Source organism: Argiope bruennichi, chromosome 10 (assembly GCF_947563725.1).
Source record: "Argiope bruennichi chromosome 10, qqArgBrue1.1, whole genome shotgun sequence".
Lineage (NCBI taxonomy): Eukaryota > Metazoa > Arthropoda > Arachnida > Araneae > Araneidae > Argiope > Argiope bruennichi.
Window position 1 is genome coordinate 126,349,732 of NC_079160.1, and position 24,378 is coordinate 126,374,109.

Consider the following 24,378-nt stretch of genomic DNA (forward strand, 5'->3'; position numbering starts at 1 on the left):
GAATACCAGCCAAGTCAGTTTTATCCAAAGACTGGAATTTTAATTTAAAATGTTATTTATTATTTCTCTAGTTTCTAGTTGATTCTAGATCTTTCTTTAAATGTTCTATCTGGATGTTTCTCGAACATTCTGAGAGTGTATATAAAGTCAAGTGTCACCAGTTGTGGTCGAGTTATCGGTCCTGTACGCTTGAGAGTTACTTTGCTTGAATAAATCTGATTACTTGTTCAACCTAACAGCCTTGTTATTTCCAATCTTTGTGACAATATATAAACAAAAACAAAAAAACAAAAAAAAAGAACTCTACTCTTTTAACTATACTTACTTTTCTTTCATAATAAAAAAATTCTTACAAACAGTCGCAAGTGAAAAACATTCTCACACATAATTTTTATTGAAAACTTGCACAACGCAGTTATTGCAGTTGTAATAATCCACTCTCTATTTACTATTAAGGAAGCGTTTCGCTCTTTCTTGCGCTGGATTTCTTTGAACAGCCATTCTCAGTACGGGTAGGGATTTCCTGTCCTGTCGATGAAGACGCCGTGATGAGATTCGTTCAGCTTGGGCAGAGTTTTGATCATAGTCCCGATGCTCTCCTCCGGTTCCAGGACTGCCTTCTGCGTGCCCATTGGAGTCCTCACCCAGCCAGGACACATCAGAATGACCAGGATTCCTTTGTCCTTGACACTGGTGGCTATGACTCGCATTGCCATATTCAGGGCAGCCTGCAGATAGAAGACTGAAAGAATGACTAAGTATGCATAGCACAGAATTCGGTACGGAATGAAATCAATTTATTTCAATTCCATCTGAGACGCGCCCAACGTAGAATACCTTCAAGTGCGATTTATTTATTTAAAAAGCTCGGATATTTATGAAGAATTTTTGAGCAGAATTCATCTTTCTCGCCTTGATTTATAAGTAGATTTTCATTGTCTCTCTTTTTTTGGGGGCAAAATAAGTTTGTAGCAAAACTTTGGCAAAGATTTTACAGATCAAGATTTCTGTGCTACTTCTGACATAAAATGCCAGACTTCTGCTGCTACGTCAAAGACGGATGGATTGAATTCGTGTTGAGAGAATGGGGTCGGACGATGTCGGCTTTCTCCCCTTATTACTTCAACGTCACATTGGGTCGCGATGGCGTGATGGTAAGATCTCGGTTTCGGGTATCAGGCTCGACATCCGATTCCCCCGGAGAACCGTCGTGTAAGCGGGTCTCGTACACGTTAAATCCGTCGGGGCCAAACGTCCTCCCACTGGTGTGGAGCGGAAGGTTCGAGAGGGGAGGTTGCCAGCTCATTTTCTGATCATCCTCGTCATCTGACCACTGTTCAAAATGACAATGGTCCATCCCAAAGCAACCCTAGTGTTACTTTAAAACGGGACGTTAATATAACTAAACTAAACTATAAAGCTTCAAAGACACAGCGAGAAGTTACTGAAAAGACACATGTAGGTGATTTATCTATTAAAATGATTTAGAATAGAAGGATATAAAATATAGGTTATCAAAATGGATTTTGAAAGTTTATTTTATAAATATCCGCAAAGTATTTTTTGCATATACCATAAAGCAAGATTTATGACCGAGTGTCATTCAACTGTACGAATTTTCAGATATCAACTTGCAAGAAGAATAACCAAGAAAGCACCTTGTTTCGAACTTCATTTTTTTTGTACATGATATTGCTTTTCTACTCACTTCTAGTATTTTTACTATAATGAAATATTTAATAAAAGTTTTGATATTTTTATAATTTTGAGATAATTACATTTAAGTTTCTACTTCAGAAGTAAACGATGGTGATGATCTTTTGTACTTCTTCCATTTTTAAACAGTGCTGCTCTTCTTTGCAATAGAATATCATTAAAAATTACATAATCTCCTGTAATCTGATATTATGTTTCCTTATCGTAGTGCACTGCGCATTTTTATTGGAACTAGAAAACAAAAATCCTATAAAATATTACATAAATTATTAAAACAGTAATGCACACAAACATCGAAGTTGAATGATTCTATTTACTAAATCTTACATTTTTTTAATGAATTATTCGATTTGTGGACAAGTTTTTAGGTTCGTTGAAGTGAATCACGTCCCATTACAAATGAAGGTCTAAAATTTGAGTCAGATAAAATGAGGGTTTAATTTAGCTATATTAAATCCCGCTTTAAAGCAACACTAGAGTCGTTTTGGGATGGACGTCACAATTTTGAGCCACGGTCAGATAAGGTGGACTGAGCTGGCACCCTTCTCTCCAAACTTCCGCATCGCTCCAGAAGGAGAACGTTTGGCGCCGACGGATTAACGAGCACGAGACCCGCTTACACGACGGTTCTTCGACGGAATCGGATTCTCGAATCTGAAGCCCTCCGGTTCCGAAACCGAGATATTACCATCACGCCACCGTGGTCATGATAAAATTCAGTAGATGCATTAGAAAAGCAGCAGTAAAGCTAAAATGTTTCTCTAATTGTCTATCTAAATTTGAAGCTCAAATATATTTTTCTGGGGATCAGCAAAACCAAGATATACATAAAAAAATATTTATAGAAATTTTAGCAAACACTAATATCCATAAAGAGTCTGGTCGCTAATAGCAGTTAGTTATACATAAAATCATAGTCGTGAAAATAATGATTGTAAATCATTGAAAAAAAATCCATTCCTACCCAGCTCCAGCGTTTGGCAGCCGCTCAGTTTTGCCCACAGCCTCAAGACGCTCTTTTTTGTATTCTAATCTTTCGTCTGACGCTTCCAGACTCTGGTGAAAGGCGCAAAATCAATTCCAGGTGAATTGTTAACAGAGAAGTAGAATCAAGTCATAATGTAATCGTATATACGTCCAGAAATGCTTGAATACCACAGATTTAATTCCTTATCAGATAATGCCATTTATCCAAAAATAGGAATCAAAATTTCCTTGATATCAATTCTTTGATGGGTTCTTTGGCAGCAGTATCATTTCATATTATTAAAAATATTGAAGTTTTGAGCTTGACGTTCTTATTTTTTTCGTGACCCATCTCAAAGTTCTTCATTGTTTCGGCGATCGTTCTGCCCCTTCCCACAACGTGTTCTCCACCAAGCATATACCGAATGTTGTATCTATGCTCGCTTGAAATGTTCTACTATATTCCTGGACAATGTCGATCCTTTTCAGTGTGTTAATGGGGTAAATCGATGGCGAGATTAGGTACAGATGCGGGGGGGGGTCAAGTTAAAGGTGCGCCTGTAACCTCTCATTGCAACAATTCTCCGTTATTTGTAGCTCACGTATTTTTATAAACGAATCAGAATATACAGACAAAGAAGCAGTACTTTCTCATATGATAAAATGTCTGTATATTCGAAATAAACCGTGAAAAATTTTCTGTTTTGCGAATTTTATGAATGGTTTTAGATTCAAATATGCAAGGGATAAAAGCATGGAATAAGATGGATAAATAATTGATAAGATACTGTGCAATACCTCGACTTAGCCAAAGGCCATTCGGGAAACTTGATGGGGCCGCCGAAGAGCAACCCCACCTAACTCGAAGAAACAAACTACACTTTATGACATTGGAGCCTTGAAAACAATAAAGAGCCCTCTAGAGAAAACGCATATTAGTACATTAAAAGAATAGAAAAAACCCATTACAATTTATATTGCATATTAACCCTCCTGGCGGCGGCTTTCAGATTGCTATCCTTACCGAAAGCGGCACGCCGGAATAACAGGTTCAACATTAAAAATGTCGCGGTTTGGTCAAAAGGATTGCTTTCCCCTTTTGCGGTCAGTTCAGCGCTGCAGGTGGGAAGTGATTAGCAAATTTCATGCTGTGAGTAGCAGGTGTTTCTTATCGTAGCATTTTTCTTTCAGTGCTTAGGAAGAGATTGACAATAACATCGATTGAAAATGCAAAAATGTGATTGGTTTTTTTAGAGGTTTTTCGATTATTTTATAAAACAATACATAAAATTTATGTTAGGAATAAGTTATTATCATGTTTATTTTGATACTAGTCTAGTTTTTATAAATTGAAAGTCATCGTCTAATATTTTTTTCATTGCAATATGTTTCGCAAATTATTTTATTCCGTAGTACTGTGAAATTATTTCTCAACATTTACCTGCAAGTGATTTAGTTTCAAAAAAAAAAAAAAAAAACCTTTCAGCGCATTGCCAATTTATTTTAATATTTTAAAATGCATGTTTAAAACGTTAATTGCGATAAGTAACACTACGTTATAACTTTGTTTCTTCAGTATTCAAAAAAGAAATTGTGTAATTAGGGAATTTCATGCAATGTTTCACTTTCAAATATATCGATTTTCAGTATTTATCTGCATTATTAAAATTTTATAATTAAATATACTTTACAATATTTAATTGGCAAAGCTAATTGGCCAGTTATTCAGTAATGCTAAATAACTGGTCGATGCGCCTTATGACTGTAACAAATAAAAATAATTGTCAAAATATTTCTTTGTAATATTCATGATACAAATTTGGCCTGGAAAAATGACTCAAATAATACAGATTATTTAGACTCATAATTAACCATTTGCAACTGGAATTTTTTGAATACCTTCAAATCAAGTTCCTACAGAATATTAAGTACTGTTTTAAAATAAATTACAATTTTTGAAAAATCTCAGTTTTAAGTTTTTCGGGTTAGAATCAAAGCTCTTACTATTTTGCAATCGGATAACGACAAACCGTGGGGTAAACGAATCATTAAAAAGAAAAATCTGAATTTAAAAGCTTTGCAAATACAATTACATTGATCTTTTTTACTTATTACTTTTACATTATTTATTGCTTTCGGTGATCAGCACATGCATTACATCGAGGTTACTAGACAATATAAAATTTTTAATTAAATGTTTTCTTCAGCAAAACATCTTGAAATTTCAAATTTTGATAGTCATATAATTCATACTATTGCAGACTCATTGTACCATTCTGTATTGCAGATTTTTTGAATTTTCTGTCAGCTCCTTGACAGTAATTCCTTAATTTAAAACGGGAGTGAACAAACTTCAATTAATGCAAAACCTGTTTTGTTGAAACCAATCAGGCTTATTAAATTTCTAAATACAGGGAATAGAATCATTCAGCAATAAAGTTTTATGTATATACTGAATATTTCTTTTTAATTTTTGAAATGACTCAGATGATTTCTCATATCTCTTATTCAATAAAAATTTCCAAAAATTCCTTCTTATTCTGTAATAATTTTGAAAGTTATGATGGAATACACTTCAAAATCTCATTTTATTTTTAATTCATAATTTTTAAAAATTTTCAGAAAAAAAAAACACATTTTACACATTTTCATTTTCTAAGATGCATATTCCATTAAGATATATATGGAAGCTCTAATAGACGCCACGCACAAACATTCGTCTAAGTTAATAATAAAGATGGACAAGTGTGTGTGTCATTATTTGTCTGGTTGTATTGGTACTTTTCAGACCCGACAATTTGAAATAGAATTACCAAAATCTGCACCTACATGCACCTTTGGACAGTGGGAATCATTTCTTTAAATTTTAATTAACCCTTTCAAGGGACAAGGGAAGTATGCTCATACCAAATTCAACAATTTTTGAATAAAGTTATGTAAGTTGGCATAAATTCTTACGAATTTTTCAATAAGGTTTCAATTGTAGGTTAGAGCTTTCAATTGTTTATCTCAAATAAAATGAAGTGTCTTGATTTATTTCTTAATTATTAATTGGAAAAATTAATTAATAAATCAGATTAAATTAATCTAATAAGTTGAATGAATTACTTTTCCTAGGCCAATCTTAATTTTAAAAACATTTTACTCCAACATGACTAGGAAAAAAAGGCCCTTTAAAGGGTTAATAAAAATTATTAAAATTTTAAAGTTTATTCGAAAATATCACAGTAGAAAAATAATTTGTACATTAATTGTGAATTCAAATTTTTTTCCCACTTTTAATTTAATTAAAAATATTTTAGCATATTTTAAAAATATATTTTATTTTTGAATTGAAACTTACCGTTTTCATTGTTATCCTTATATTTCATTCCGGCTTTTTACCCATTCATGATGATTTATTTAAAATGTTAAAAAGATCTAAGCTAAAAGCAAAGGGGTAAAAATTTCTTTACTGAAATACAAATAAACCATGTGGATGAAGAGAATGCTCCTTAATTAGCATCTCAATAAATAAGACACTAAAAGTTCAAGATCTTAATTTTACCTCAAAGAATGAATTTTCTTGGTGATACATTCAAATGTATAAATGACACATTGTATAAATTATATTAGAATAATTTCGTATTTTATTGCTGATAAATGGTAAACTTTTAAATAATTTTTAATTAACAGAAGTTTTAATTAAAATTTTGAAAATTTCCTCTCGAGGTGAACATTAACAGTTTTCTAATTATTTAATGGCGAAGTGTGTTCTCTCTAAGTCAAACAGTTTGATCTGGAGATCGCCAATACGAACATTCATATTCATTATTAGAGATATTCGCTACTTTAATAGAAATATTCGCAAGCGACCTTCATGTCTGACACCCTTGTTCAAACTAGTTCTGTTTTTAAAAAATGAAAATGTGAGGCTAAAGGTTATTAAGAATAAAGAATTTCAAATTACATGGAAGTGGGAGTTTCCGAATTTTTTTTACTCTCGTGATCAAAAATAAAATAAAACAAAGATCATATCCCGTCTTGTTTGTTAAAAATCACATCCAGTGAACTCGAACTGACCAAACAGGAGAAGAAAATAGTCTAAATGTCAGTTGTACGCATTAAAATTTTTTTAAATGATAACATATGAGATAAAATTAGATCAAGGAGTTAAAATAATGGCAACAATTTTAAAATTATTAATTCTCACATTTAACTCACACATTCACTCACTTTCAAGCGGATTAAAATTCGTGGATTAAATTACTCAGCATTAAGAGTAAAAATGTCAAAATAAACCAGTTTCATATAAACAGAATCGTGCGATGTATATATAAGATTGTACAGTGAAATAAGATTAATATTTCGATACAAAAAATAGAACCTTTAAAAACTGAGCTTATATTAACTTTGAAAATATTATTAAAAACCAGAGGAAAAATATAAAAACAATGAAACTTATATCTCTACAATGCTTACATTTTTGTTCGAATTCGTCAAAGAGTGTGAAATTCTATAAGGTTTAAAGAATGAAACAAATATTCAATTTTCATATATAGTTTATTACGTTATAAAAATAAGGATTTAATGTAACAAATACTAATCTTTCCGAAAAATCGCACTTTAATATATTGGTTCTATATATCTCCCCGTTTTGAAATACACTTATTAATGAATACTAAAAAAAATAATTCATTAAAAGTTAAAAAGTTTCGTTCGTTAAGTAAATTCTGTAAATAAGTTTAGTGTCTTATTTTCAAAAATAAGTTGCATAAGCAATGTCAATTCTAAAATCCTTAAATGAAAGCACGTTATAAAAAAGAAACTTGTCAAATTTTAATTTTATATTTTTTATTTATTTTTTACATTAACTATTTTCTTATGCTAGAAAGCTTTAAAATCTTATGTTTCAAATTATTAATAATAATACGTTTATGTATGTATTCATTCCAGGTATATATTTTCATACGTTCAATTTTATTCTCGTTATTTAAATTTCATTTTGGATACGTAAATATTATCAAAATCTCAAAAGTAACGCCTCAGAACGTAAGCAAGGTTTTAAAATGCTTAAAAGGGCGCGAGCAGGAAGACATCAATCATATCGTCCACTGATAACGATTCACTTTTCCTTATCTCACATTCCCTTCTCATTATCTCACAGCTTGAGATTGGGGGTAGGGAAAAACTGGAACCCGTAAAAATACGGGCAGTGACAGTTTTAAGGGAGTTTTTGTTTCCGTCTATAGACGGGTCTGCCGTTTTGAAGGCAGAAAAGATTCCGTCTTTTTCCGGGGTTGCCGCTTGGTGGGTTAAGTTGTGAAACATTAAAATTGCATAAAATACATTAAATAAGCGCTAACTTTTTATATTAAAGGAAAGGGCTAAGCATAAAAGATTTGACAAAATGTCTCTCATAGAAGATTTATTGACTGTATTTTTTATGAGTTCTTCAACTTTAAGAGACATCCAAATTCTTGGCCATCTGAGTTTGTGTTCTTGCCATAGTGCGCAGGCTTTGATCACATGATTTATAGATCCTTCTTCTGTGCCACTCTGACAAGTCGAACTTTGGTCAAAGAAACGACTTTGATGCAGAAAAAACACGCCATGGCCAGTGTATACTTGGTTAAAATAAAAATCCCCCTCAATCCGGTTAACTAAAACGTTTTTGATAAACTTGCAACGAGATAAGATATACCGATAAAACATGAATCAAGACATACAAAGTAAGCGCAGAATGACGGGAAAGGACACAAACCTTGCTGATTTTGTAGGCAGGAACAACTAAATCTCTTCTGAACACGACTCCGACGTTGGCGATGCTTCCGGCTATCGAAGACATGTTGAGCACAGCTGCTCTGGAAACACTCAGAGTGTCCGCGCTACTATGGAGCTTGGCTGCCCTTTCTAAGAGAGGCAGCATCGTCTGCAGTGAAAGAGGCACAGAAAAAAATAAATAAACAAAGATTTATAAACACCGAAAACTTATAATAAATTTTACTAGCTTCTCACACCATTTTGTGCCCCTTTATATTTAAATGATTTTAAATTATACATAAAGTCAAAGTATTTTGAAAATAAAAAATTAATTGAATTTATTTTAAACCTATAATTTTGTAAAATGTATGCATTATTTGTTTGTTTCGGGGGGGGTTGTATTTATTTTGTTGCAAATTATTTTTGTGTACATCTAAGATAATCGTGCGTTCATCGAAACTCACTCAACAAAGCTGCGAAAGCTGGCGGGTATTTGCAACCAGTCGTAATGCGGTTTCCCAAAGATGCCACTGTATTCATTTAAATGTCATTGTTTCCCATGGCAACGACTTCGATACCGATACTTCATGGTTCAATTCATCTGGAATTCCACGCTGCCACTCTTCATTGAAATGTGTCAGGAAAAAATGTGATGCATGGTGTGACCATGTCTCTGCATGCACATCATTTTATTTGCTCAGATTTTTGTTTAAGAAGCGTCTGTGAAAATTTATTCCATTTGTGTTATTCCACTTCATAAATGAATAATCGAATGTAATGAAATCCAATCAAGCTTTTAGTGAAGAAAAAGTATGCACAGATATTTTTCTAAAATAATTTTTTGTTTAACATCATCTTGATCGGGATTTGATCTTGCATTTAATTTGAAGTGTGACGAAGTATTTAAGGATTAATGAAGCACTGTTTCACAATTTTTAATATAAATTAAACCCAAGATGAAACTAAATAATTTCATGAATTTCATGATGAACATTTTTCAGCAGGATTCATTTACCGAATGTTGTTCTTATTCTATTTAAAGACAGCTTTAAACCGAATACTTGTAAGAAATGCTTCATAATTCCACTGACGTTCCTAAGGCCCTCTCTCTCTCACCTTTAAAGGATGGGGGGAACGTTGGCCTGGTTGTAAGGTCTCGGCTTTGGAACCGGGGGGCTTCACGTTCGAGACCCGATTCCACCGAAGAAACGTCGTGTAAGCATATCTGATGCACGCTAAATCCACCGTGACCAAACGTCCTCCTGCTGGTGTGCTGTAAACGTTTGGAGAGGCGGTGCCAGCTCAGGTGTCCCCCTCCTCATCTGACCGATGCTGAAAGTGACAAGGTCTGTCTCAAAAGTACCTCATTGTTGCTTTAAAACGGGGCGTTAATATAACTAAATTCATCTTTATGGGAAATTCTCCAAACGATTCACTATTGCGTGGGGACGATTTGATATCATTGAACGTTAATGTGAGTAAATTTTACTTGATAACTCCAGTATATAAGGAAATAACAATAGTTCTTTTCTTTGTTATTTCAAAAGGGCTGATATTGTTCGCGAGATAGCTGTTATCGTCAAACATTTGAACTTTCGTCTACGATTTCTCAGCTATTGATGTGGTTTTCCGTCTTTTGTGGTAAACCTGGGTGTCTCTTGCTGGAGGTAGGGTGGGATGGGGCAGAAAGACCATTCTTTGATTGATACTGATTTTAATGTTGTGGCAAAGCGTCGTTGCAAATGCTTGTGGATTCATGATATCGAATGCATGAGCTTGCCATAAAATAATTTAATATCCGTTATTTAAAAGAAATTGCACATTACAGAAAAATTTCAGTTACAGAATGTATGACACAAAATGAAGATCAAACACACGAAAAATAAATATTGTGCATAGTGAACCACAAAAACTATGAAATTCACAGAAGGAATTTAGAATGTGCATGCAGCCAATCTAAAAACATTATATTATAGATTTTAAAACTGCAAATTTTGAATCATAGAAACGTTAAAAAACATTCAAAGGATTTAAAAGATAAATACACACAATCTTAAAACTATTAAAAGCATATCAGAAATTTAAAATGTAAGCATTTAATTTTAAAAACACCAAAGGATATATTTAAACTTTCTCCTTTAGAAAACTCGTTGAATATTTTATAAAATTTATGTAATGAAAATTTATTTAGATAATTAAATTTTAAATATATTAAAATATAGATTATTTAAAACATGGATTTAGACCTAGGCTAAGATTATTTTTCTGTGTATGATAACTATTAATTGCCTTGCAGATTGGACAGACAGATGAAACGGAGCACACGGGTGGGAAGGTTAAAAATATAGACTAGTATAAGTAGCAATAAGACCCCTTATGATCACTTCATTACATCTCACCACTCATCAATGCCCTAGTTTTAGGCAAGCATAATATTCCCTTTATTAGTTGTATTTTTCTTTTCTTTTCAGGTGGCGAGACGAACGAGTTTCCAGAAAAGTGGGGGGCCCCCAGGTCAGAGGAGGTGGGAGTCCAAAATACCTAATATAAAGGAGAGAAATGTACTACATTTCCCATCAGCCTCTAGCCGCTTACATATAAATAGAAATTTAAAAACACACGTATGTTTAAAATCCTTACAGCCGACAGAAACACGAACATAACGACACACCAAACACAAGACAGGATCAAACCCAAAAGCAACACTATTACACCCACCCACACAAAAACAAAACTAAAAAAAAAAAAAAGAAAAGAAAGAAAATAATTATGAAAAAGTATGAAATGCCGTTAAAATATATAAGAAACATAATTATTATATACGAAGAAATAAAACATTGCCAAATCGGTTAAAAATTAAAGTAATATAAAAATCGCTTTATTAAAACCATAAAACCTGTACATGTAAAAGCAATAAAAGGGAGCCGAATTCGGTGGTGAATAAAGAAGTGAAAAAGGGGGGAGAAGATGTTGAATTATAATATGTTATAATGTAATATATAGGGACCAGCAGCCCTCGGTGTTCATATGAAGTGATAGTGACTATGGACACAGGATGTTATGGATGGTAGACCTCGTGACGGTGGAGAGCGATGTATAAAATTTAAAATTTTTAAAATCGGGAGAGTAAAAATGATAATGAGTTGTCTATGAGTTTAAAAATGTTTAAGATCTCAGTAAAAAAGTCCAATAATAAAAACAGATAATTTTTTTAAAAATATAATAAAATTTAGGGTGTTTGTAAAAAGAGCACCATACGTGTAATAATTTTGTAAATGGTAAGAATTGACATGTTAAAACATAGTCTTGATAAAGTCGCTGAACTGGGTAAAATTCATACAATATTGGTGAAAAAGACACAAGAGGCATAATAATTATGGATGGTGCGCAGATCTGGAGGTCGAAGTTCTTAAATAAAAAGAAAGGTTAAAATAGATTTGAAAGTAAATAAATAAAATCTCTGATGTAGTTAACACTTTTAATTATGTGGCTCTATAAAAACTGAAATACTGATTTAAAGTCGAAGTATAAAAATTCCATATAAACTATGCTTAAAAACATTATTCAGACCTCTCCGAGTCTTCTTGGCGGGAAAATCCCTCACACATTTTTGCACTCACCCTGAAGGTCTCAACCCATGTGTCGATGATTAGTTTATTACGAATTAGATATCCCCTATTGGGGGGGGGACGCCGGTTTGACCAAATTGAAAATCTTTCGTACAATGACAGTCAAGTGCACAGCGGTCCGCGTCCCCGGTTTGTTCACAGACACAATAAGAGCCGAGCTTTTTTAAATCGGCGAAGATATGCTGGGAATGGATCTGAGGGAAAAGATTCAGGATGTATTGTTTATGAGGAGCTTCACATCCACTTTTCTCAGGAATTCGAGCCCCGGAGGGGGGAGGGGTCGTAATGGAGCCAGTATTGATTCCACTCCTCCAGTATATAATTCTTAAGTTTTCGTTTTAAGTATGAGTAGGGGGCGGAGGGAACTCAGTTTAACTGAGGGAGTCATATTAGGTGTGGTTTATGAACTTTTTGCTGTGACTCACCTTTATTTTAGAGCTATTTCAGACCGGAAAGAGGTTGGCACTCCCCAAAGGAGGGGTACGATTTAGGAAGGAGGTACCTTCGATCGACCCAAAATCTGCTGGGTATAGGGGCGTGCTAAATCTAGCATCGGAAGTCAAATGTCTTAACATGAGTGTGACGGGAAAAAGTAGCGAATTTGATTATTGTTTAGTGTGACATCCTTTTCATCTGAACAAGGTTCGAAGCTATGGGAATGATTGGAAAATGAAATGCATAAATTTTAAAAAGGTATTTTAATCAAATGAAAAGAAGCGATAAGTTGAATACTCCCGAACAAAATTATTATAATTTCATCACAATTTTTTAATTGAGTTGTTTTCTCATGGCGATTTCACAAAAATGCTACAAAAAAAAAATGCCCACCTCCCATCTTAGCAACGATTACTTCCTAATTAATTTTCAAATAGGATTTTTATGCGAAATAAATTCTAACCATAAAGAAAATAATTGTGTAGAATAATTTTAAATGATTAAGAAATTATTTTGAAGTACTAACATACATTATGCTGATGGACGGGATAATAACTGGAATTGTTAAGCATAAATCCGAAACAAATAAATTGGTTCCTCAGACATTTGAAACCGAAACGATCATTGCTGAACCGAAAGTAGATGACTGAATTTAATTTATTTACTACTGAGCTATAGTTTATTTAATAAAGAAAATCTCATGGAAATTTCTCTAGTTAAAAAATATAACATTGTTACGAATCCATTTCTTTGCACATTAAAAATGTTGGAAGGAAAGATTCTGAATGTCAATCCTCTCACCTTAGGCGAAAATAAGGATGGTTTGGGAAAATGCACGAATTATGGCATTATCCTATTCAAGGGCGAGCCGTAAAAAATGTTGACATATAATAATAAAAAATACACAATGAAAGGAATAATTTGGCGGTCAAATAAATTTTATTGTAAATGAAAGTCTTTTTAACCAATTTCTTTGACAGTAATTATAAATCTCTCAGGCTTGTAAACGTTTTTATTTATATTTTGAGAAATTTAAATTGCTTAAAACATTAAAAACAGCAATTTTGGATGAATTTTTTCGAATATATATGAACTAAATTTGATAAATGCAAATTGAAAAAAAAAATGAAAGTATTTTCACTGAGTACAAATATTAAGAAGGAATTAAAATTAATAAAGTACAATCAAAAATTATTTTTTATTACATTTAAATTTTTAAAATTTATTTAAATTTAAAATATCGAATAAAAATCATAAAAATTGAGAATGTCTCGTTATTCCGAGTGAAATTGTAAGATGCTGGTAGCAGAGTCGATTTGCCTCCAACATAAAGAGATGCTCACACAGTGAGCATATTTAATGAATGAAATGAAACTTTTCAGAAGCTGAAACGAGAGATAATCCAAAGTGGACATTCATTTCCAAATCAGGACACTTTCGGAACATCTATTTTTATTCATTCAGACATGGATAGGAAATGATGAATCAATATCTCAAAGATGTTTGGGAAATATGACTGACTGATTTTATTAAAATTGTAACCTTTGGGAATTTACAAAGTTCATATAATAAAGTTTTAAAAAATTGGTAACTTTAAACATAAAATTAATCCTTTAAAAAAAGCTACATTTCATCGTGCTGTCATCAAAGATCTAAAATTTAGTTTCTTTTTAAGTCATTTTTCGGGTTTCAAAGAAAAAAAAAACAATTTTTTTTCCTATTAAGAAAATCTTGAAACTGGTGTGTTTTCGTGTGATCATCACTCCAAAAAGTGCTATCTTTATTAGGAACAGACATAAAAAGATACTACTGGAAAATCCTGCGTAACATCTCGTTTTGTGGTAAAACTATATAAGCCGAGGCAGTTACACAAGGAATAAAATCTCACTTTTTGGAGTGTTGATTGCTTTGCATGCAGGTGACCTGAGTGCTGTTGATTGTGATGTGGTTCGATTATCGATTGCTATGTGTGTTGCATGCTGTTAGTTTCTACAAGTGTTGTTCTGTGGGTACATCTTAGCTATGTCTTTGTTGGAATATTCACGGAATAAAATATATTTTTATACTGCCCATCGTATTTGACATCTTTCACTGTACATGAATCGGATGACTTTTGCAATAATATTTTTAAACGTTTATTGTAAACATATTTTAAGTAAAAGGAATGCATTATAATTGCAGAAATAATACATACAGCAGAGTTTTTATTGAAGAAAAACCAGCATTGCAGACACTGTTAATATGAGACCACTCTTAATATGGAAGCTAGCGATGCCATGCAGGCAGAAAAGAAGAAACTTTCCCTTAGATGCAGATTTCTTCATGTCTTACCTGAAAAATCATGACAGGGGCTTCGGCGTTCACTTTGAAATGGAATTCTAAATTTTCAGATGTCAGATGAGGGAAAACCTGACTTTCTGACACTCCAGCATTGTTAATGAGCAGGTTGAGCCCGCGCTCTTCGACGGTCTTCTCGACTACGTTTCGGGCCTCTTCTCTTTCTTCTGGGTTGGTGACATCTAGGAAAAAATATATATAAAGTTGAGACTGTTGTAAGAGAGAGACATGGTTCCATCTTCCTTTGACCTTGAATGGAATTAAATCATTTCATGCAAAGAGCAAAATAGTCAAAACAATTACATTTTGGAACTGATTACATGTTTTGGAAGAGAGAAACACAATGCAGCGCATGCGCTTAGAGTATGATGTGAGCTATCGGTCTGTCAATGCCACACGAATTGATCCATTAGACAAGAATCCATGCTTCAAGAAAATAAGTTCGATGAAAATAAATAATAAAAAATACACGTGTCAAAATATTTTACGTACACTTTTGCATATAACAAAAAAAAAAAGCATTTGTAACTAAATATATAACGTTAAAAAGGAATATCTTTGTTTCAGGACAATATACTTTTGGATTTAAACTAAAGTTGCAAATCTGAGAATTTTTCAACTATCACAAGAAGCTCTGTTATTAGCGCAATCAATGAGTAAGCATTACGTCAAGACATTCTAAAATTACTTTTCCTGAAGCAAAGCATTAAACTTATGATAAGCAACCCGTATTTGACTAAGAGCATTCTTTGTTGAGCTTGGGTTCTTAACTTTGAGCTTTTTGAGACAAAAGACATTTTTCTACGCTCATGTTATATGATAAAATTATCACCAAAACATTTATAATCAACAAATAAAATTTTAAAAATCGAAATTTATGAATATATGTGGAATCTGAGAGCCTGAAAGTATAAGCAACTTGAATGAAGGAATGTATGAAGGAAATGAATGTATGAAGGAAAGTTTTACTTGAAGAACAAGATGTGAGAAGTAACAGGGTAGAAAACTCTATTAAATGAAGTTAAATATAAATAGAATCATAAAAATGCTATAAATTTAAAAGCACAATAAAAGATAGACATGAAAAATATAGAAGACGATTTACTCAAATTAGCATGGGACATCTAAAATAAGAGCTCCGAGTCGCAAAGAAAAACGTGGATGCTTATCAAAATAAATAACAGACATTAGCCCAGAAGATTAAATGAAAGAATTTAATGGACATAAATTAAATAAAATAAATCTCAACGGTTTATGTTATCAGAAATATAGAAATATAGTTATTTTTCTTATTTTTAAAAGAGCTTTTAGTAAGTATATTTCTATTAAAATAGTCCAGTAGTTTATTATAACAACAAGTTCAATTCTTTGCCCCATTTTAATCTGAAATAAAATTTAACTTGAATTGAAAATGACGCAATAAAAAGGACTCTTAAGAATTAGATGTGGATTTTATCGCATCACTCTGATGGACCCTTCGTTATCGCTTTGAATGCAGCTTTAAGAGGAGCCAAGCAATACCATGCCTTCATTCAATACGAGTGACCGTATCTTCAACCCCTGATCTTCTCTCTCAACAACATAGCGTTTGTACATGTTAAAAAATTTAACGAAAATTGCCTAGTAAAAGGAGAATGAATGCACATTCTGAAGTGCAACCGAAATTTCTAGAAAGAGATGATAACATTTGCTTAATATGATTTGAAGATGGTGTTTCAGAAATGTAATTAATTTTTGATTGCAGTTTTATTCTATAAAAGAATTTTGTCAATATTTTTTATTTACATCTGCTGTCTTTTGGATTTTAATTTTATGTCAGTAAGCTATCGAGACAAAGTGATCTGCAGCATCCACAGCAGATGCAAGTTAAAATACTTAGTAGATGAAATCCATGGGAATGGACCACGTCCATTCGAATATAAATTTAAAAAATTATTTCTAATTAAGAAATATTTCGCCCACTTTTCAACACATATCCTGACCTTAATGATCGAATATGAATCAATCGCTTTTAGAGACCAGTGATCGACCGAGCAAAAGCTTTCCATTCCCTGCTTTCTTCCTTTCGAATTCTGAATTGATACGCGGAATTTGGAATCAGCGTTTTTTTTTTTTTTTTCTTCTTTCAAAATAGTATCATTATAATAAAAATTTCAGTTTTCTTTTATTTTACTTGATGAGATGATGTAGGTCAAGATGACCTTACTTAAAAATTTCCGAATTCATCTCGTTTATGACTGACTGTCTTAATGACCAGTGTTTTTCAACAAAAAATTGACTGTCATAGATTGTTAGATAATTCATGCATTATGACGAAACGTGGTAGGCGTATATAGCTTTAAACGCTGAAAAATTAAATTTAGTTTAATTTAACGAAGTGCGATTGCACTAACAAGTGTTTTTGCCTCACACTGTCTTTTGGAATTGTACTTTCAATTGGTAAGTGTTTCGCTTTCTTATCTAAATGAATTTGGTTCTATTTTCATGGTCTTTTGTTGTTTGATTTGCTGTGTTCTTATTTGGATTAAAATTTGGAAATGATTTTACTTGATTTTACTTATTTCTTTAATCTTGTGATACTAATTTTATCTCCAAAACCTCAATTTCTTGGGATTTTCGGGTCACGAGGGGTCAGTTTGTTGGACAAAAGTCAGACCCCCCACAGAAAAAATCCCTGGTTTGAATCCTTGCCTGAGGGTGACCCTTGAGAAAGTCTTCAGGCGGGATTCATTTTATCTTTCTTTTGATTCTTTGGTTGTAAACTTAATATTTATTTCTAATAATAATTCTTCTAATTTGGTGACAGCATAATAACTGCGAATTTAAATCAAATTCTGTAATTAGAAACTACGAAACAAAAACAATCGTTAATAACCACATCATAAAAAGTACTAATTTCCCTGGATTTAAAATAATTTCTTAAAACTTTGAAATTATATAAAAGTTCTTTTTGCAGCAAGGATATTTTCGAAAGTAATCGCAAAAAAAGTGTTACAGTTTTGTTTAAATTTTAATTGATTGAATTTCTAATTGAAAATTTATAAAATTCGATTATAGATGACCGTACGCCCCCTTCGAAGAAAGTTTCTTTCAAATTTGATGCTTAACAGTCTACTCTCTGGAACACTATGTTCCTCTTATCATTATAAGTTGAATTTCTCTGGAGTTTTCTTTTAATCCTGCATCGAAAGGCAACACAATGCGATAAGCAATTTTCACAAAAGTAAAGTGGAAAAAGGCGATCGATAATCTAAAATACGAAAATAACATTTAGAGCAAAATCAAATTCTTATTTACGATTATTTACAAAATATCACAATAATATTTACAGAGCTATGGGTATTGGTAAAACTGGGAAGGCAGAAAAAAACTGATTGTCTCTAGAATTTGCATTAAAAAAATTTAAAATTTTTAAAAAAAATGAAATTTACCCATTTTAATCAGAATGATCTTGGTTTTCGTTGATGATTCTTCGATTTCTCGTAAGTCCTAGAGAAAAGAGACAGTAAAAATTGAAAATAGAAAATTGCAAAATTGAATATGCCAGCGTACTTCTTCATTAACAAGGCGACCTATTCAGAATATTGATTTATTTTCGAATAATAAAGCAATGTAAGGTAGCCAATCTCAATCTCTAAAGCACTAAATAAAAAAATGAAGATAGCATAGAAAAAAAAAAGAGAAAATATAAAAACTACTTATTGGAGGTAAAGTAAGAAGAAACACATCATGTTGATAAAAATCCAAATTTATTATTCTATAACAGATAAATAAACACATGCATATAATAGTTGTTTTGCCTCTGAAAATTACAAATAAAGGTTATCATGATTTGTGGATTTAGATAAAAAATTGGGCTACACTATCCCTACTAAAAAAATTCATTCCAAGTGTATCAAATGTCAATACATGGTGTCCCCCAAAAGTGGAACGAGCATTTATTTCTTTAAATATTGCAAATAGGATTAATATATGGTCATTCGAATGACAAAGCTTCATTAAATAAAGCAATCAATTGTGTGAAAATACTTTGGCTCCTGTAGACGTTAATTACAAAACAAAAATGAATTTTTAATGTGGCACTCTCAGTATAAATGTGTCAATAAGTAAAATATTCCTAAAATACTTTGTTTATATTTACCTATAGTATGTTTCAGAAAAATGGAAAGGTAATGTTTTGAAATAACAAATCGAAACGAAACAATATATACGAAAAAAAACAAAAAAACAATTAGCGTATGAAATTATAACACAAGTTTATTACAATACAGAAATATTATGCTTATATTGCAGATTGTTTGTAAAAAAAATAAAATTCAAAATAAGCTGTCCCTAAAACATACGGACAATATACAGAATCGCTTTGATTTCCTCTGTATCAAATCATTTGCATATTCTACTTTCTGTACATGTGATGTAGGAGCTCCGAAATATAAAATCACTGCCTATTTTTTAATTCTCGAGTGGTTGAAAAATGCCTTGCAAAGTTCAATTCTCTGCTACTGATATAGCCGAAATGTGGCGCTTAAAAGCTCAAAATGTTAAAGTTTATGATATTGCTAAACAAATAAAGCGTAACAGACCTGGAATTTAGGAAATTTCATCGAAAGGTAACAATGTGATGAGGCAAAAAAGCATTCAGGTCGACTCAGAAAAGCATCTCTGCGACAAGACTTAGCTAAGACAAGATCTAGCCAACCCTTTCAAAGCAAAAAAAGTCTGTTCCTGAAATGAGCGCTTCCAATGTCAAGATCTAGTGTTCACCGTCGCATACAGACGAACACATTTCATAAATATCGCTGAATGCGCATAACACATATGCTGAAATTGTACCATAGAAAGACACGCATCTTTTGAGTTAAAAAATGCATGCATTGGGCGAATGGTTAAATGGTTTCTTCAGTGACGGAAAAGAAAAATCATTTTAGATGTCCCTGGCGGCTGTGCGTGCTATTGGCATGACGTGAATCTCGGGAGTTCTTCAGTCGACGTACTGAAAAGATAAAGATTTTATGTGGTCATTTGGCATGAAGAAATTTAAAAAACGCCTTCGACATTTCGATTACTTTTACTGAGATTTTAATTAAAAATTAAAATAAATATTTGAAAACATTTTTTTGTGAGCACCTACTATCCAGAAAATTTTTTACCTTACTCTCGAAATTTGTCTACTCTAGAGATTCACTTTTCTCCCCAGCAGAGGGCTCTGGATGATGTTTGCCTCATGCAGGGCGCATCCTTCAATGTGCAGATAATAAATACCCAGCCAATAAACATCATCTGTTAACATCTTTGTAAATGGGGCCCCCTCTTTATTATTTTGCTATGACTCGGTGAAAAAACCTTTTTTTCCCGAGAAGGATTGGATTAAATATTTATACAAATCAGCAATTTTGGTGAAAAAAATTGCTTGCTAAATTGCACCAGTGTACTGAAATATGTTTTGAAATACGGAGATTTATGAAAGTTTCGAAATAAAAATTTACTTCGAATAACCGTACTTTATACGTACTTCGCTTAGGAAAAGATTCCAATTTCTTTAATTTAGTAGAAAACGGAAAACAAAGTGTGCAGTTGTCATTTTTTTCTATTGTTCCATAATCAAAAGGACTTTCCATTTTCCATTGTTCAATACTTAAAAGGAACTGATGGAATCTGATGGAATCAAATCACCCTTCAGTTTGGTATCCAAAACTACATCTATCAAGTTGAAGACTCAAAATAAAAATAAATAAATAAAAAATCCCTCGTCTTTTTCCGCCTTATATATCAGATAAATTGAAAAGAGAGACAATAATCAAATCCTGAGATCACCTTCGATGTCATCACAAAGCAATTGCGAAGGGCAAAGCAAGTGGGCAAATTTTTAAAAATCGAATCGTTTAAATAGGAAAAGAGCAAAACCGACGACCTTGATGACTTTCCCTTAGTTCTTAAATAGAATTCATGGTCGGCTTTAGGAGGAAGTAGGCAAGAGCGAACGATGTACGATTAAACGAATGATTTAAAGGACACATTAAATGCCTGTTATTTTATGTGTGAGATACGTCGGCAAGCATTTTTGCTGTAATAGCTCTTAAAGAAATGCTGGTTTAAGATTATTGAATTAAATTGTACAACTAGGAACTCATAAATATTTTTACAGCAGATTTTCCGAAGCACGGTACAGAAAAGTTTTAGCAGTGCATTTTTTTTTCAAAATTATTCACTGCATTCTAAGCAGTCAATCGCATACTGACTTTGTTTTGGTCTACAAATTGCACAGTCCATCAAAACAGTACCCGGACATTCATCACTCGTAATATATAAAAATTCAATTCAAGGAAAATATGTCTTTCAGTTGGAAGTATGTCCTCTTTTAAAATATGTAAATTGCATGCGCATAAGGAGCCATCTACAAACAACCAAACCTCGTTTAACGGGCATTTCTAATGTCGAACGATTCGGATAATGGATAAAAGAAAATATAAAAGAATGACTCTTTTAGCGAGAGATGTTTCGTAGAACAAGCGATGAGGAGATATCGCGATGTCACATGGAATATTGTTGTGATCTGGTGTTGAAATTTAGTGCTGAGCGCTTGTTCGAAGTGAATACTTATTTCTGAATGGAAGAAGGTTTGGCCGGATAGCATTGCCGAATGCGACTCCGAAGGGCTTAAGAAATATCTGTGAAACTTTAGTAGACGAGATTGTGTTTCTGGCCGAGATTAGGGAGTTAGAGGTGGATAGCAAAGTTATAGATAAGTTGATGGAAGAACAGATCCAGAACTACCGAAAAACTATTGAATCTTCAATCTGTGCCACAGCAAAAAGTTGTGGATGATATTTGGTCAGGAGAGGAGAACGTAATACTCTCAGCAGAGTAACAACCTTTCTATGAAATAAAAGAGATGATGAAAACATGGAATATTATTCAATTGAACGGTGAGAAGCTTCACCCTTATAAGACAATAGCTATGCGTAATAAAAATTGATCTAACGATAATGCAATGTCTCATTTTCGCCATATTTTGAAGTATAATCGCCAAATTTTGAAGTAACAAATGTCATTAGACAATTTTCTTGCAATAAAAGAAACTCATGAATTATAAATAAAAAAAATATGTTTAAGTTACTCTTTTTAAAAAATTTGTTATTGATTATGACAACGATAATGTGCACACACAACAAAAGTATTTAATATCGGCATAACGCGCATATGTATAAACGCAGTAACAAAAATAGCAAAAAGTATTGTAGCAAAATGTATTTGAAACATTTTTTTTAATTTATTAAAATTAAATCATTGAAATAAATTTTTAAAAATTTTTAAATGGTTGTAATTTTTTTTAATGCTAAGATTCGAAATAAATGGGAGAAAGCACTATCGTTTTGCTCATTTTTAATTACAAATCTAAGTAAATTTTTGAAAAGCCCGGTCTTTTCAATAAGCTGCAATCCAAGAAATGACTACTTGCCTGATTTAGCATACGGCCTGCTCTATAGAACTTTGGAATGAGTTTTACTTCATACATGTCACATGACATAATTTGTAGAAACCCCATAAACATTATCATGAGGAAGATTATTGCATTTTCCAATGTGGAATAAGGCCAAGGGAGTAACGAAAATGCCTTGGCCCGATATCCATTAACTGGAGGTATGTCGCCGCTACACACTGCATTTCCGGGTTTTATACAACTTTAATACAAGAATAGAGTTTTCCCATTTACTTACCTTCAAAGTGTCATCATTTCTGTAAGTGGCAAAAATGAAGCGGGGTGGTTCGTTCAACTGACTCAGCTGCCTCACGAATTCTAAGCCGATGCCCCTGTTTGCCCCAGTTACCATAATGCTTTCCACCTTCATGATTGAAAGTCACTTCTGTATTCGTTTTTCATCCGCTCTGCTTGAAGCTTCAGTGACGTGTTCTGAACAGTATGAATCCTTTATTTCGTTACTCATCATTTAACAAAAGCTCTTTCATGCTCAAAGAGAAGTAAATATTTAAAAATGAGCATCAAACTGTTTCAAAAGAATAGAGGTAGAGATCATAAACTTCACAGCAGGTTGTAGAAATGGATTAACATGCAGAAAGCCTCATAGTAAACAAACAAGTTTCATATTTCAGCTGCCTGTGTTAGTAAATTAAAATTGTGAAAGGTAATAAGCTCATGTTTTATTGCAACTAAACCTCTGATTTAGGTGCTTTTATTGAAGCAGATATGAAATATATTTTATCGCCTAAAAGCCAAACATTTTGCTTTTAACAAATGTATATGATGTCAGATCCTTGAAATATTTTTATGAGTGCATTTAATTGAACTTTTACTTTTTATATTATGGAAATTCGAGTTCTGTCGAAAAAATTATTTTAACTTCAACAGTAAAATTAGATAGTAAAATATCGGAAAAGAGCATTCGGTTTGAGACACAGACCATTCTATTAATCATAAGATGGTTCATGAAACAGATATTTCGTGTGTTAACAGCTTTTATTAAAAAGAGATATATATAGCTTGCACAAACAACTCTTGGGAACTTTCTATTATTTCTGAAGCTATAAATCTAATCAGCGCAGTCCATAGGTTGTTCAAGCGCGTTGCAATAATGAGAAGATCAGTTTAGTGTAATTTTGTTAGTATGTTAGAAAAACATTATTGGAAAGTTATTCTTCATATACACTCATGTCCGTAAATTAAGGATAATTCAGAGTAACGAGGAAAATGAACTCTAAAATGCATATATCACCTGTAAAATGACTACTCACATCTTCAAAAATCATATGAGAATTGCAGGAAGCCACCAGATGACACCTATAGTACGTCACAATGGCGAGAGTGTAAGAGAGTAATGTATAAAGAATGCAGGCAAAGAAAGAAAATCGTTCGCAAGCGCTTTATAAGCCTTTCAGTGCAATAACCGCATAGTTATGACACAAAGGACGCATTTGGATGATTTTTTACGTGGTAGAATTATCGGTATTCTGGAATGTGAGCTTATCGAGCTGGAAATATCCGAGGAACTTGGAATCGATCGTAGTGTCACCTCCAGGCTTTGGAAACGATTCCAAGATGATGGTAATGTGAGTAGACTTTACAGCACAGGTCGCCCCTAAGTTACAACGCCGAATGAGGACCGGTATTTGGCAGTTACTGCCAAAAGAAACAGACGGATCACAGCTTCAGACCTGTCTCGTCAGCTCTCTTCAGCCACTGGTACGACAGTTTCAAGGCAGCCCATGTACAGATGCTTAGGGCAGATTGGTCTATATGCTCGTAGGACTGTCAGATGTGTTCCACTTACTGCAACTCACTGTCGCCTGCGGTTAGCCTGAAGTAGAGAGCATGCATTGTGGACACCGCAACAGTGGGCTTGTGCCATATTTTCCGACGAGTCAAGGTTTAGCTTGCAGTCTGATTCTCACCGAACTTTCCCATGGAGAGCGCAAGGTACCCGTTACCACCAAGAGAACATCATTGAACGAAACCGTAACGGTAGTGCAGGATTACTCGTTTGGGGAGGAACTATTCTGGGTTCCAGAACTGACCTGCATGTTCAAATTGGAACCA

The 24,378-nt window shown here is 32.9% G+C and overlaps 1 protein-coding gene across 1 annotated transcript; it reads right to left on the reverse strand.

Annotated features, from left to right (window-relative positions):
• Positions 1-371: 371 nt before the first annotated feature.
• LOC129988461 (C-factor-like) lies at positions 372-22,813 on the reverse strand. The gene is made up of 5 exons (XM_056096694.1): positions 22,544-22,813; positions 18,257-18,314; positions 14,820-15,007; positions 8,426-8,593; positions 372-728 (listed from the first exon to the last, which is right to left on the reverse strand). Exons 1-5 carry the CDS (start codon positions 22,673-22,675, stop codon positions 504-506), a joined length of 771 nt encoding a protein of 256 aa, XP_055952669.1. The 5' UTR covers positions 22,676-22,813; the 3' UTR covers positions 372-503.
• Between the last annotated feature and the right edge of the window lie 1,565 nt (positions 22,814-24,378).

Coding starts and splice junctions, on each gene's coding strand:
- LOC129988461 (XM_056096694.1), bottom strand. CDS start 22,675: ATGAAGGTGGAAAGCATTATGGTAACTGGGGCAAACAGGGGCATCGGC. Junction 15,008..18,256: donor GATCATTCTGATTAAAATGG/GTAAATTTCATT, acceptor ATTTTTTCCTAG/ATGTCACCAACCCAGAAGAA. Junction 8,594..14,819: donor CCCCTGTCATGATTTTTCAG/GTAAGACATGAA, acceptor CTTTCACTGCAG/ACGATGCTGCCTCTCTTAGA.